General features: G+C 35.9%; 1 protein-coding gene across 1 annotated transcript in view; it reads left to right on the top strand.

The window, feature by feature from the left end:
• The window catches only part of LOC107966649 (ankyrin repeat domain-containing protein 30B-like), a 118,703-nt gene that overhangs the window by 37,356 nt on the left and 65,614 nt on the right, over positions 1-15,733 (top strand). Inside the window, 4 exon segments of the mRNA XM_054675061.1 lie at positions 1,354-1,415; positions 5,861-5,951; positions 14,240-14,268; positions 14,362-14,434. Of these exon segments, the coding sequence (XP_054531036.1) occupies positions 1,354-1,415; positions 5,861-5,951; positions 14,240-14,268; positions 14,362-14,434 (255 nt within the window).

Below are 15,733 nucleotides of genomic sequence, written 5' to 3'. Positions count from 1 at the left end.
AAATTCCATTGTATGACAGTAGCATAGTTAATTGCACAGTTTTTATGCTGATAAGTAATAAATAAAAATGAAAACATGCAGATTTCCAAGTCTTTAAAAAGTTAGTTTTATCTGCTAATATTTTCGTTATTAGAAATTAAAAGTAAAATATTTAAAATATTTCCTTGTGCAACCATACATTCCACTAAGAATTTGAACTGTGACCCACAGACTATTAGAGCTATGGTGTTGCAACACGTTAAGATCTCTGAAACCATCCAGGGTACGCTTCTGAAAATGAGTGAAAATGGTGACTTACCAAAGTATGATTTGAGTTTCTTGGACCCTCTGCATGAAATGTGAACATCAGGGATGCTGAGATCACACGTTAAATTTACTTTTGAAAACCAGGTAGATAGTTGATAGGTGTCGAATGATAACTGTACTGTTAATGATAAAACGGTCTTTTAAGTTTTAGCTGTGCACATTTGCTTTTTTCTTTAACCTGATTCAAATAGTTGTAATTTGTACTTTTTGCTGATAAAGAAAACTGGAAGTTATTTTTGGTATAAATTCATTTTCTGTCCTATGTGCCTGAGAACTCCTCAAGTCTTGTGTGGGCCTTGATTTTATCCTATACAACATGTGGGAACGTTAGATTACTTAAGGCAATTATTTTTTCCTATACATTTCTGATGTTTCTCCAAGGTGTCACAAGCTGACTCTGAAGATATTGTTGCATTAGGGAAGCAGTGTGTCATTGTAATTAAAGCAGTTCTTAATTTATATGCAATAAAACTTTTTAAGCTTATCATCCTAAAACATATACACACCCAAAACACACCCAATACACTGTCATAGCATATAGAAATGTAAAAGGGTTGGACATATAGTTGACTAATATCAAAAAGTTAATATTCCTAAAAAATTTTATTCATTGATAGATCATCTTCTTTGAAGAACTGTGTAATAGAGATTGCTGAGTCAATCAAACTAAGTAATACTAGAAAATAAAAATTTACAAAGAAATGAGAGATGATAGGTAATTAAAGTTTTCTGAATGAACAGCAAGTATAGGCCACACTGTGTTTTACAGGAGAAGAGGATATGATCGCTTTGTGAAGAAATAACTCATACAAGTTAGTCAAATTTCTATTTTTCTTCATTCTAATGAAATAATGTTAATTTTCAGACTTTTTAGATTTCAATTCTGATGGAGTGACTATAGAAGTAGTCACTGTAATCGACAAAAAGAATATACGGGCTACAGAGGAAAAACTACAGATTCGTGAATGAAAGTAGATTTGTATATGTTTTTAAAATTTATAGTAGAGAAATGTTCTCATGAATACATCTGTGATTAACCTTTTATAGCTCAGATGTTGCCATCAGAATCCAAACAAAAGGACGATGAAGAAAATTCTTGGGATTCTGAGGTACGATGTGTTATTGATTTTTTTTAATATTAGTATTGCATGATATGAAAATATAAAATCAGATGCTTAGACTTTATTTTCTCACCTCTGCATATGTCACCCCCAAATTATTTTTTGATATTTTTCAGAATATGCTTAATAGAGAATATATGTGCTAAGTAGATTACTGCTTCATGGTGAAATTCTGTGAATTTGTAGGATTCATTTAAGAAGCTGGTGTGGTATAGTGTAAAAAATAAGGCTTAGAATTCACTAGAAATTCACATGGGATCTGAAGTACATTTGTCTAAAAGCAAAAGAATTACACTGAGTCCAGCTATGGGCAAATACATGATTCTGTCTTATATCTAGATGTACAAAAGTTCTAACTGGATTCATGGAGAGACACTTTAAACTGCAGTATTGCAAAAGTTGGGACCTGAAAAGTTAATGCCTGGGACTTGAACGTATTGATATATCTTTATTGTTCAGTATAGATCTGAGGGGACATTTCAGGAGAAAGAAAAGCATGAGGAATAGGAAACCTTGTGGGAATATAATAACAAGAGTATTGGTTGAGCAGTCTATTGAAAAATATAAATTATATTTTCACAAATAGAACTCCTTGAGTCCCTTTATGGCAGTCAAGCTGCAGCAGCATCAGCATGAAATAATAGTGATGTGTTTTAAGGTCACAACTGTGGAAAGACATGGAGGTAAATTTAAAGTTGAACTAAGATTCTATCTTGGACAACCAGCTATCACCAGGCTCAATAGGTTTGTCGCCTCTACCTATAAATCTTCCCACTATTTTGCTACGTAGACGGGTGTGCTCTTTTAGCTGTTCTTAGAACAGCTAAGTATCTGACCTCTTAGAAACAAGCAGCTGCTGCCTGGTGGTAACAGCAAAGGGTTGAAGTCGGTAGACAGGTAGATTTTATCTGATTTTTTATTAGACAAAAAGACTTTAATACCTGTTTGCTTTCATTTAGACATGACATAATTTTTTTCTTACTGCATTTACGTTCTATTCAAGCACTTTTTCTATCACCATAGATTTTGTCAAAAACATGTTGCTTATTTTAAGCCCCTGTTTACTGAAATAAAGCAGCTTTTTCAGCATTCTGTGCATACACTATATGACAGACTCTAAAAGTTCAAGACAGGCATCATTTTTAACAATAAACAGTTCTATGTCCATGAATATTTTAAATGTTTAATGCTGTATGTGTCATGGCAAGAAGCAAATGTATTGTATTTAGTTTGAAATGTCATATTTATTTTTGATGAGGACTACAACATAAGTTAGATATTTTTAAGAGAGATATTTTTTGAAATATGCACGTGTGAATTTTTTCATGAACATGATTTGCTTTTCCTGCTCAGTAACCAAGTTGATGGCCACATGAATGTAAAGATAAGCTTGATGTAGAGAGAGTTATGTGAGGTTTTCTTTTATTTTCTTTTATGATTATTATACTTTAAGTTTTAGGGTACATGTGCACAATGTGCAGGTTAGTTTCATATGTATACATGTGCAATGCTGGTGTGCTCCACCAATTAACTCATCATTTAGCATTAGTTATATCTCCTAATGCTATCCCTCCCCCTCCCCCCACCCCACAACAGTCCCCAGAGTGTGATGTTCCCCTTCCCGTGTCCATGTGTTCTCGTTCAATTCCCACCTATGAGTGAGAATATGTGGTGTTTGGTTTTTTTGTTCTTGCGATAGTTTACTGAGAATGATGATTTCCAATTTCATCCATGTCCCTACAAAGGACATGAACTCATCATTTTTTTATGGCTGCATAGTATTCCATGGTGTATATGTGCCACATTTTCTTAATCCAGTCTATCATTGTTGGACATTTGGGTTGGTTTCAAGTCTTTGCTATTGTGAATAGTGCCGCAATAAATGTACGTGTGCATGTGTCTTTATAGCAGCATGATTTATAGTCCTTTGGGTATATACCCAGTAATGGGATGACTGGGTCAAATGCTATTTCTAGTTCTAGATCCCTGAGGAATCGCCACACTGACTGCCACAATGGTTGAACTAGTTTACAGTCCCACCAACAGTGTAAAAGTGTTCCTATTTCTCCACATCCTCTCCAGCACCTGTTGTTTCCTGACATTTTAATGATTGCCATTCTAACTGGTGTGAGATGGTATCTCATTGTGATTTTGATTTGCATTTCTCTGATGGCCAGTGATGGTGAGCATTTTTTCATGTGTTTTTTGGCTGCATAAATGTCTTCTTTTGAGAAGTGTCTGTTCATGTCCTTCCCCCACTTTTTGATGGGGTTGTTTGTTTTTTTCCTGTAAATTTGTTTGAGTTCATTGTAGATTCTGGATATTAGCCCTTTGTCAGATGAGTAGGTTGCGAAAATTTTCTCCCATTCTGTGGGTTGCCTGTTCACTCTGATGGTAGTTTCTTTTGCTGTGCAGAAGCTCTTTAGTTTAATGAGATCCCATTTGTCAATTTTGGCTTTTGTTGCCATTGCTTTTGGTGTTTTAGACATGAAGTCCTTGCCCATACCTATGTCCTGAATGGTAATGCCTAGGTTTTCTTCTAGGGTTTTTATGGTTTTAAGTCTAACGTTTAAGTCTTTAGTCCATCTTGAATTACTTTTTGTATAACGTGTAAGGAAGGGATCCAGTTTCAGCTTTCTCCATCTGGCTAGCCACTTTTCCCAGCACCATTTATTAAATAGGGAATCCTTTCCCCATTGCTTGTTTTTCTCAGGTTTGTCAAAGATCAGATAGTTGTAGGTAAGCGGCGTTATTTCTGAGGGCTGTGTTCTGTTCCATTGATCTATATCTCTGTTTTGGTACCAGTACCATGCTGTTTTGGTTACTGTAGCCTTGTAGTATAGTTTGAAGTCAGGTACTGTGATGCCTCCAGCTTTGTTCTTTTGGCTTAGGATTGACTTGGAGATGCAGCCTCTTTTTTGGTTCCATATGAACTTTAAAGTAGTTTTTTCCAATTCTGTGAAGAAAGGCATTGGTAGCTTGATGGGGATGGCACTGAATCTATAAATTACTTGGGCAGGATGGCCATTTTCATGATATTCATTCTTCCTACCCATGAGCATGGAATGTTCTTCCATTTCTTTGTATCCTCTTTTATTTCCTTGAGCAGTGGTTTGTAGTTCTCCTTGAAGAGGTCCTTCATGTCTCTTGTAAGTTGGATTCCTAGGTATTTTATTCTGTTTGAAGCAATTGTGAATGGAAGTTCACTCAGGATTTGGCTCTCTGTCTGTTATTGGTGTGTAAGAATGCTTGTGATTTTTGTACATTGATTTTGTATTCTGAGATTTTGCTGAAGCTGCTTATCAGCTTAAGGAGATTTTGGGCTGAGGCAATGGGGTTTTCTAGATATACAATCATGTCATCTGCAAATAGGGACAATTTGACTTCCTCTTTTCCTAATTGAATACCCTTTATTTCCTTCTCCTGCCTAAATGCCCTGGCCAGAACTTCCAACACTATGCTGAATAGGAGTGCTAAGAGAGGGCATCTCTGTCTTGTGCCAGTTTTCAAAGGGAATGCTTCCAGTTTTTGCCCATTCAGTATGATATTGGCTGTGGGTTTGTCATAGATAGCTCTTATTATTTTGAGATACGTCCCATCAATACCTAATTTATTGAGAGTTTTTAGCAGGAAGGGTTGTTGAATTTTGTCAAAGGCCTTTTCTGCATCTATTGAGATAATCATGTGGTTTTTGTCTTTGGTTCTGTTTATATGCTGGATTACATTTATTGATTTGCATATATTGAACCAGCCTTGCATCCCAGGGATGAAGCCCACTTGATCATGGTGGATAAGCTTTTTGATGTGCTGCTTGATTTGGTTTGCCAGTATTTTATTGAGGATTTTTGCATCAATGTTCATCAAGGATATTGGTCTAAAATTCTCTTTTTTGGTTGTGTCTCTGCCCGGCTTTGGTATCAGGATGATGCTGGCCTCATAAAATCAGTTAGGGAGGATTCCCTCTTTTTCTATTGATTGGAATAGTTTCAGAAGGAATGGTACCAGTTCCCCCTTGTACCTCTGGTAGAATTCGGCTGTAAATCCATCTGGTCCTGGATTCTTTTTGGTTGGTAAGCTATTGATTATTGCCACAATTTCAGAGCCTGTTATTGGTCTATTCAGAGATTCAACTTCTTCCTGGTTTAGTCTTGGGAGAGTGTATGTGTCGAGGAATTTATCCATTTCTTCTAGATTTTCTAGTTTATTTGTGTAGAAGTGTTTATAGTATTCTCTGATGGTAGTTTGTATTTCTGTGGGATCGATGGTGATTTCTATCAAAATGTTTTGGTTTTCTATACGTGTCTGCTCTTAAGTCGAATTGTTTGCAAACTAGGAAATTGTGTTTTTAAAAAAGATTTTAGTTAGGAAATTTTGATACTCTTCATTACTAGGATTTTTCCTTTGAAATTATTTATTGATATTACTTTTAACAGAGTCTCTGTGAGACTGTTTCACAGAAGGATGTGTATTTACCCAAGGCTACACATCAAAAAGAATTTGATACCTTAAGTGGAAAATTAGAAGGTAAGAGCCATTTTTTATTTAAAAAGTCATTTGACCAAATATTTATGTAAACTGATGAGGAAGGATATCCTCTAATAGCTGAAGAAAATTACCTCCTTAATGCAAAGCACGGAAAAAAGAGAAATGAAATGGTGATAAGTTATACGTCTTATCAGGTGTTGGCAACAGACTATATTGAGAGTGCTGAAAAGGAACTGAATTATTAGTTTGAATTCAAGGTATTCCAAGACCTGAGGAAAATGAGAAAATAAGAAAGAAGAAAGTAGTAAAAGAGGAAATGAAGACCGAGAAAGACAGAGAGTACAGAGAGGATGGGAAGGAACAAGAGGCAGGTTTATATAATGGAGGATGGTAAAATGAAATGATTCTTTACGAAAAGATCGGGTATGGTTAGAAATTTGGGAAGAATATAAAGTGACTTTCTCGTGCCAAAACATACCAGAGAATTACAGCAAAAATATTCTGACTCTTCCTGTCTTTCTCACTGGTGGGAAGACATTGGGGATGGAAGCAGCTGACCATGGAGAGCTGTGTTCTATTTGCAATAGTTGAGAATAAGCATATATGCACGGCCACACATGTATATAATTTGTCATGTACACTCCGTATAGACCATAAGTTTTCAAACTTTAGAAAATCATCTGAAAACCTTGTTAACAATTCACACTGTGATTCAGCCGACTTGGGATTCTGCATTTTTAGTAAGTTGTCAGGTGATGCTGTTGCTGGTGGTCCTTGGACCTTTCTCTGAGTAGCAAGATGAGAGACCTTTGTGGGAAAACATGTGGAAGAAGCGCCATTGGGTAGAAGGTCAGGACAGAAAAGGGTCAGGAGAAAGCATTATGGTGCTCCTATTTTTGAGTATGTTTTTAGTTAGGGGAGAAGAAGAAAGGGGCAACGGAATAGAAATTGTAGATTGAAGATACTACTGCTAAACAAAGAAAAAGGAAAGAGTGTGTGTTCAATGGGAAGAATCAAGAGCACAAGTCTAGAGATTACTTTTGCTAAAGAAGAGAGATTATGAGGCAGGAAGCAGGGGACAAGAGAGAAGCCAGCTAGATTATTTTTGATTTTCTATGAAGGAAAATGGAGTGAACTCACTTCGGAAGCATTTAGAATATTTTTACTGCAGAATGTTAGAGTGTGGGTGCTCCAGAGACTATTGGAATCATGAGGATTACTAGAATTGGACTAAACCTCAGTGACTCATTAATTTTCTTTATTACTATGAGGCATCAAATATATATATATATATATGCATATATTTTGTTGATATTCACAATTTGAATAAGATATACTTGAATGTAAGAACCTTGGCTTTATTTTTAAGGAACAAATTGTGTTGGTAAAATTGCCATTTTATAAAACCTCATTAGCAAATAACATGATACACCAAACCAGACTAATTTTAAAAACCATAATTCTGAATTTATGACTTGAATACTTAAATTGTTGTTATTCATAGGTATTTTACTGATTTTAACCTAGAAAATGTTGTTAATATTTAATAAGTCTGTTGCAACTAAATTTATAACAAATACATCAATATTGAGGGCTAATTAAATTTGCTGTTCCTGATGAGGTTTGTACATCTTCCTCCACGAGTGGATCAAGAAATATTGAGATAGCAAAGCTAGAAATTACAAAAATGTTGGATACTATTGTAGCATACGGGTATGAAAATCAATGAATATTTATATTTAGTATTATGCTGCAAGTATATGTCCAAGCTGATCAATTCATAACACTTTCACTGATGAGATGTCAAATCTACAGTCAGCTGAACTCTCCTCCAAACTTTTTACCTTCTCAGTGACAGGACATATTAAAGAACATGATGAATATTTGTAATGTAATGATATAAATTATTATAATGTGTTGCATTAAAGACACATGGTGTAGCATTCTACGTTCAGCTTTTGCATTTATTTTCTCAGTGTCACGAGTTGCTCCTCTGATTCAAGATCACTTATCTCCTCATCACTCAGCATATACACATTGGCATTAACACTTTTTGCAAAAATCACATATAAATGTTTGTAGAATATTCTTGTCATTCCACAGCGATTTTTTATTGTTTTGTTCAGCGATTAGCTCATTTTTCATTTATTTCAAGATTTCAGGCCGGGCGTTGTGGTTCACGCCTGTAATCCCAGCCCTTTGGGAGGCACAGGCATGCGGATCACAAGGTCAGCAGATCGAAACCATCCTGGCTAACATGGTGAAACCGCGTCTCTATGAAAAAATACAAAAAATTAGCCAAGCATGGTGGTGGGTGCCTCTAGTCCCAGCTACTCGGGAGGCTGAGGCAGGAGAATGTGAGAACCCATGAGGCAGAGATTGCAGTGAGCCAAGATCGTGCACCTACACTCCAGCCTGGGTGACAGGGCCAGACTCTGTGAAAAAAAAAAAGAATTTATTTATTGTGGCACTATTCACAATAGCAAAGACTTGGAACCAAACCAAATGTCCAACAACGCTAGACTGGATTAAGAAAGTACGGCACATACACACCATGGAACACTATGCAGCCATAAAAAATGATAAGTTCGTGTCCTTTGTAGGGACATGGATGAAACCGGAAACCATCATTCTCAGCAAACTATCGCAAGGACAAAAAACCAAACACTGCGTGTTCTCACTCGTAGGTGTGAATTGAACAATGAGAACACATGGACACAGGAAGGGGAACATCATACTCCGGGGACTGTTGTGGGGTTGGAGGAGGGATAGCATTAGGAGATATACCTAATGCTAAATGACAAGTTAATGGGTGCAGCACACCAACATGGCACATGTATACATATGTAACAAACCTGCACATTGTGCACATGTACCCTCAAACTTAAAGTATAATAATATTAAAATAAAAAAATAAAGAAAACATTTCTGACTGTGCATTTTTACTTTGCACTACGTTTAATTAGACTCTCTTCATGATGACTCAAAAGCAACATAAATATAATTACAGATGTCAACAAGGCTTTGTTTAAGTGTATGTCTTACTTCACGCTATATTAGAAATTAAAAGTGAAGTACTTAAAATGCAAGGATTCACAGCCATACATTTCAATAGCCATTACAAATGTGGCTCATTAATCTTTAGAGCCATGCCATGTGACCTGTCCTGACTCTAAAAAACTCCAGTGTACACCTTCATAAAAATAAAAGTAATAAAATAATAACCAAGGTAGTATTCCCCTGCTTCCTTCCTCTGCATGGATTTTGAACTTCAGGGGTAATCAGATCACAATTTACAACCAGAGTTTTCAACCATACATAGGATTCCTAAATGCCAAGTGATAAACGGTTCGTTGATGATGAGATAGCTCTGAATGTTTCATCTCTGCATGTTTTGCTTTTTTATCTTGTCTTAGAAAGGTCAAAGCCAGCTATTTTCTTCATAAAGGAAAATATTTTGGCTACATATTCATTTCATATCTCATGACACTCTGCTTTCTTTGCACTTAGTGAGGATGTACATTTATCATATTTTTACCTAAAACAAACAGATGTATTAATGGTATCATTTCTTATATATGAAATTCTGAGGTTTCTTCAGTGCTTCAGAAGTAAAGTTTAAAGATATTAATGAATTGAGAATGACCTTCTCATCGTAATTAAGGCAGGTTTTTATTTAAAGTGTGTTGAATAAAATTTTAAGCACTTTTTTTCTAAAACACCTACCTGCAATATGGTCATGTATTTAGCCTTAAAATGCTTGGACATAAATTTTTTGTGTTTTAGAGAGTTTATATCCCTGAAGTGTCTTCATTATTGATCAATCATCTCTCAAGGGAAACAGCATATATACTTGATATGTCTAAATATATTAAAGTATGTTATACTGAAAAATAAAAAAGTAGAGAAAAATGAGAGATTAAGCATGTTTTATTCATATTATTTGATGAAAGGAGATATATTTCTATGTCAAAGAAATGTCTTTTTTCTTGAAGCTAAGTTTTTTATAAGAGCTTTTTCATAACAGTGTTTTAACAACTCGCATGGTATAACAAATAGAATTAGTATTACCAACAAAATAATAAAACTGTTATTTTCAGTAACCATTATTCTAACATTGAAATATGCAGGTTAATGATATATAAAAATTCTCTGGAAATTGACTTCTAATTTTTGATACTTTCATATTAGGTGTTTTTTCTTTTTTTTCTTTTTTTTATTATACTTTAAGTTTTAGGGTACATGTGCACATTGTGCAGGTTAGTTACATATGTATACATGTGCCATGCTGGTGCGCTGCACCCACCAACTCGTCATCTAGCATTACGTATATCTCCTAATGCTATCCCTCCCCCCTCCCCCCACCCCACAACAGTCCCCAGAGTGTGATATTCCCCTTCCTGTGTCCATGTGATCTCATTGTTCAATTCCCACCTATGAGTGAGAATATGCGGTGTTTGGTTTCTTGTTCTTGCGATAGTTTACTGAGAATGATGATTTCCAATTTCATCCATGTCCCTACAAAGGACTTGAACTCATCATTTTTTATGGCTGCATAGAATTCCATGGTGTATATGTGCCACATTTTCTTAATCCAGTCTATCATTGTTGGACATTTGGGTTGGTTCCAAGTCTTTGCTATTGTGAATAATGCCGCAATAAACATACGTGTGCATGTGTCTTTATAGCAGCATGATTTATAGTCCTTTGGGTATATACCCAGTAATGGGATGGCTGGGTCAAATGGTATTTCCAGTTCTAGATCCCTGAGGAATCGCCACACTGACTGCCACAATGGTTGAACTAGTTTACAGTCCCACCAACAGTGTAAAAGTGTTCCTATTTCTCCACATCCTCTCCAGCACCTGTTGTTTCCTGACTTTTTAATGATTGCCATTCTAACTGGTGGGAGATGGTATCTCATTGTGGTTTTGATTTGCATTTCTCTGATGGCCAGTGATGATGAGCATTTTTTCATGTGTTTTTTGGCTGCATAAATGTCTTCTTTTGAGAAGTGTCTGTTCATGTCCTTCCCCCACTTTTTGATGGGGTTGTTTGTTTTTTTCTTGTAAATTTGTTCGAGTTCATTGTAGATTCTGGATATCAGCCCTTTGTCAGATGAGTAAGTTGTGAAAATTTTCTCCCATTCTGTAGGTTTCCTGTTCACTCTGATGGTAGTTTCTTTTGTTGTGCAGAAGCTCTGTAGTTTAATGAGATCCCATTTGTCAATTTTGGCTTTTGTTGCCATTGCTTTTGGTGTTTTAGGCATGAAGTCCTTGCCCATACCTATGTCCTGAATGGTAATGCCTAGGTTTTCTTCTAGGGTTTTTATGGTTTTAGGGTCTAACGTTTAAGTCTTTAATCCATCTTGAATTACTTTTTGTATAACGTGTAAGGAAGGGATCCAGTTTCAGCTTTCCACATATGGCTAGCCAGTTTTCCCAGCACCATTTATTAAATAGGGAATCCTTTCCCCATTGCTTGTTTTTCTCAGGTTTGTCAAAGATCAGATAGTTGTAGATATGTGGCGTTATTTCTGAGGGCTGTGTTCTGTTCCATTGATCTATATCTCTGTTTCGGTACCAGTACCATGCTGTTTTGGTTACTGTAGCCTTGTAGTATAGTTTGAAGTCAGGTACTGTGATGCCTCCAGCTTTGTTCTTTTGGCTTAGGATTGACTTGGCGACATGGGCTCTTTTTTGGTTCCATATGAACTTTAAAGTAGTTTTTTCCAATTCTGTGAAGAAAGTCATTGGTAGCTTGATGGGGATGGCATTGAATCTGTAAATAACCTTGGGCAGTATGGCCATTTTCACGATATTGATTCTTCCTACCCATGAACATGGAATGTTCTTCCATTTGTTTTATCCTCTTTTATTTCATTGAGCAGTGGTTTGTAGTTCTCCTTGAAGAGGTCCTTCACATCCCTTGTAAGTTGGATTCCTATTCATTTTATTCTGTTTGAAGCAATTGTGAATGGGAGTTCACTCATGATTTGGCTCTCTGTTTGTCTGTTATTGGTGTATAAGAATGCTTGTGATTTTTGTACATTGATTTTGTATCCTGAGGCTTTGCTGAAGTTGCTTATCAGCTTAAGGAGATTTTGGGTTGAGACAATGGGGTTTTCTAGATATACAATCATGTCGTCTGCAAAGAGGGACAATTTGACTTCCTCTTTTCCTAATTAAATATCCTTTATTTCCTTCTCCTGCCTCATTGCCCTGGCCAGAACTTCCAACACTATGTTGAACAGGAGTGGTGAGAGAGGGCATCCCTGTCTTGTGCCAGTTTTCAAAGGGAATGCTTCCAGTTTTTGCCCATTCAGTATGATATTGGCTGTGGGTTTGTCATAGATAGCTCTTATTATTTTGAGATACGTCCCATCAATATCTAATTTATTGAGAGTTTTTAGCATGAAGGGTTGTTGAATTTTGTCAAAGGCCTTTTCTGCATCTATTGAGATAATCATGTGTTTTTTGTCTTTGGCTCTGTTTATATGCTGGATTACATTTATTGATTTGTGTATATTGAACCAGCCTTGCATCCCAGGGATGAAGCCCACTTGATCATGGTGGATAAGCTTTTTGATGTGCTGCTTGATTTGGTTTGCCAGTATTTTATTGAGGATTTTTGCATCAATGTTCATCAAGGATATTGGTCTAAAATTCTCTTTTTTTGTTGTGTCTCTGCCTGGCTTTGCTATCAGAATGATGCTGGCCTCATAAAATGAGTTAGGGAGGATTCCCTCTTTTTCTATTGATTGGAATAGTTTCAGAAGGAATGGTACCAGTTCCTCCTTGTACCTCTGGTAGAATTTGGCTGTGAATCCATCTGGTCCTGGACTCTTTTTGGTTGGTAAACTATTGATTATTGCCACAATTTCAGAGCCTGTTATTGGTCTATTCAGAGATTCAACTTCTTCCTGGTTTAGTCTTGGGAGAGTGTATGTGTCGAGGAATTTATCCATTTCTTCTAGATTTTCTAGTTTATTTGCGTAGAGGTGTTTGTAGTATTCTCTGATGATGGTTTGTATTTCTGTGGGATCGTTGGTTATATCCCCTTTATCATTTTTTATTGCATCTATTTGATTCTTCTCTCTTTTTTTCTTTATTAGTCTTGCTAGCGGTCTATCAATTTTGTTGATCCTTTCAAAAAACCAGCTCCTGGATTCATTAATTTTTTGAATGGTTTTTTGTGTCTCTATTTCCTTCAGTTCTGCTCTGATTTTAGTTATTTCTTGCCTTCTGCTAGCTTTTGAATGTGTTTGCTCTTGCTTTTCTGGTTCTTTTAATTGTGATGTTAGGGTGTTTTTTCTTTTGTTGAGACAGAGTCTCACTCTGTCATCCAGGCTGGAGTGCAGTGGCATGATCTTGACTCACTGCCACCTCTGCCTCCTGGGTTCAAGTGATTCTCACAGCTCCGGCTCCCAAGTAGCTGGGGTTACAGGCATGTGCCACCATACCTGGATGATTTTTGTATTTTTTGTGGAGACAGGGTTTTGCTATTTTGGCCAGGCTGCTTTGGAACTCCTGGCCTTGAGAGATCCGCCCTCTTCGGGCTTCCAAGGTTCTGGAGTTACAGGCATGAGCCATGGCACCTGGACTGTATTAGTTTGTTGATGGGTATGCTTTGACTTTTCTGTATAAGTGGATCAGGAAATTTTAAGAAGACTAAACTAGAGAATCCCAGAAATGTAAAAATACTCGTATTTCACAGAGGTTCAAAAATAAATATATTTATAAACTTTTATTCTATAAGTAGTATTTATGCTGATGAATTTAGAACATTCTCTGCAATGATAAGTAAATTGTACCTTTGAATTCTCATCGGAGCTTTGCAATTCTTAAATTACAAGACAAATTGAAGAACATAATAGCTACTTGTAGTATATTGACATAAGTGATTCTGATGTGTTTCTTTAATAATATGTCATAGCATTCTACCATTAGCTTGGACATTTATGTATTTATTTTTGGTGGAGGGGTCATGTCTTGGTCATCTTACTAAATTCAACCTCTTTCCTTATATGACAGCTTACTCTTACTGGTATTAGGATTTTCTGCTTTAGTTAATGTCACTTGAAATATATTTTGACTGTTGAAATCTTCACAGCATGTTTGAGGAAATTTATTTTTTAAATTTTCTTAGGTATATTTCTGTCACGCTGGCATGTTAACAAACACAATAACCCAAAAGACCCCAAAACCTAGTGTAATCCCTTTTCAATCCAAGCGTGAGGATTCATCTTCATATTCACACTGCATGAATGTTTGGTAGACTTTGACAGGCTTGCGTATAATCAATTATATATGTCCCTTTTCTTTTAGAGTCTCCTGATAAAGATGGTCTTCTGAAGGTAATAACTTTTATATTTTTATCTTGAATATTAACTACTTATTTTATGAAGTATACATTATATAGTAATTATTGTGTTTCCAAACCCATTTAGCCTACCTGTGGAATGAAAATTTCTCTTCCAAATAAAGCCTTAGAATTGAAGGACAGAGAAACATTCAAAGCAGGTAAATTTTGTAATTTTAATTTTACTGTGGAATTAAGAACATTAAAATATTTGAAGTGCCAAGAGCCTTTTTATTCCCAATGTTGTTTTCTTTTCAAAATTGGATGGGAAAATTTGACACAAATAATGCCAATGTTAGTATTCATGTTTGAGAAAATGCCATTTACAAGCGTAAGATTTAGAGATTTAAAAAAAATTCTACTGTACCTCATGTGGTTCTTCTTTAATATCCTGATACTATAAAGTTTCCAATTTGCAATTTCTATACATGCTCGGTTTTAAGGCAGGTGAATTTTGACACTGTGAAATATTTGCAGTGGTTCAAATGCTGATTGGAATTCTGATCTTTACTTTGAGGAAAGTTTCACTTGCTGACATGACAGTTGTGAGTGTTGTCACTCTGAGAATCTAAAGAAAATCGGTAACTTGTTTTTCTGATTAGGTGATTGAGTGTGTGTGTGTGTGACTTATAATTTTTAAAAATCATTACTTGATGACTCTTTGCTAGACACGGTGTTTTAGAAGTGTAACTCTAAAGCATTTGGCCTTAGTATCTTTTTATGCTACTGCAATTAATTGCCTAGAGGTACAAAACAGCCTGAATTAGTTTTTGTTGTCATTCCCATGCATGTTTAAAACATGTTACAACAGGCTGTGCACGGCGGCACATGCCTGTAATCCTAGCATTTTGGGAGACCAAGGTGGGCAGATAAATGAAGGTTAGGAGTTCCAGACCAGCCTGGTCAACATAGTGAAACCCTATCTCTACTAAAAATAACAAACAATAGCCGATTTTGGTGGTGGGTGCCTGTAATCTCAGCTACTCTGGAGGCTGAGGCAGGAGAATCGCTTGAACCTAAGAGGCAGAAGTTGCAGTGAGCAAAGATTGTGCCACTCCAGCCTTGGTAACAGAGTGAGACTCTATCTCAAAAAGCAAACAAACAAACAAACAAAACCCCAGAAATTCACAACATATGTGTGTGGTTCTAGACTATGTGTAGAATTTGTTTTCATGTCTTAAATTTTCAATAAATAGTTGTACACTGTACATATTATTTTGGAACTTCCTTTTTTTTTACTTATATTTTAGGTGTACTCAATACAGTTAGCTCCGCTTTGATTTCAGTCTTCATAGTTTGCGATTTTAACTCTAAAACACATTTAATTAGGCTGTCTTTCATAGCCACTGAAAGTCAACATCAAATGATAGCTTATATCAGAGAGCTTTTATTGAAGTGGGAGTATTTACTGCTTCAACTAATATTAGAAATTAAAACGAAAATATTTAAAATACTGGAAT

The sequence above is a fragment of the Pan troglodytes genome, chromosome 22, assembly GCF_028858775.2.
Source record: "Pan troglodytes isolate AG18354 chromosome 22, NHGRI_mPanTro3-v2.0_pri, whole genome shotgun sequence".
Classification (NCBI taxonomy): domain Eukaryota; kingdom Metazoa; phylum Chordata; class Mammalia; order Primates; family Hominidae; genus Pan; species Pan troglodytes.
Note: the sequence above shows the minus strand (reverse complement) of the source record. Positions and strands in the feature narration are given on the sequence as shown.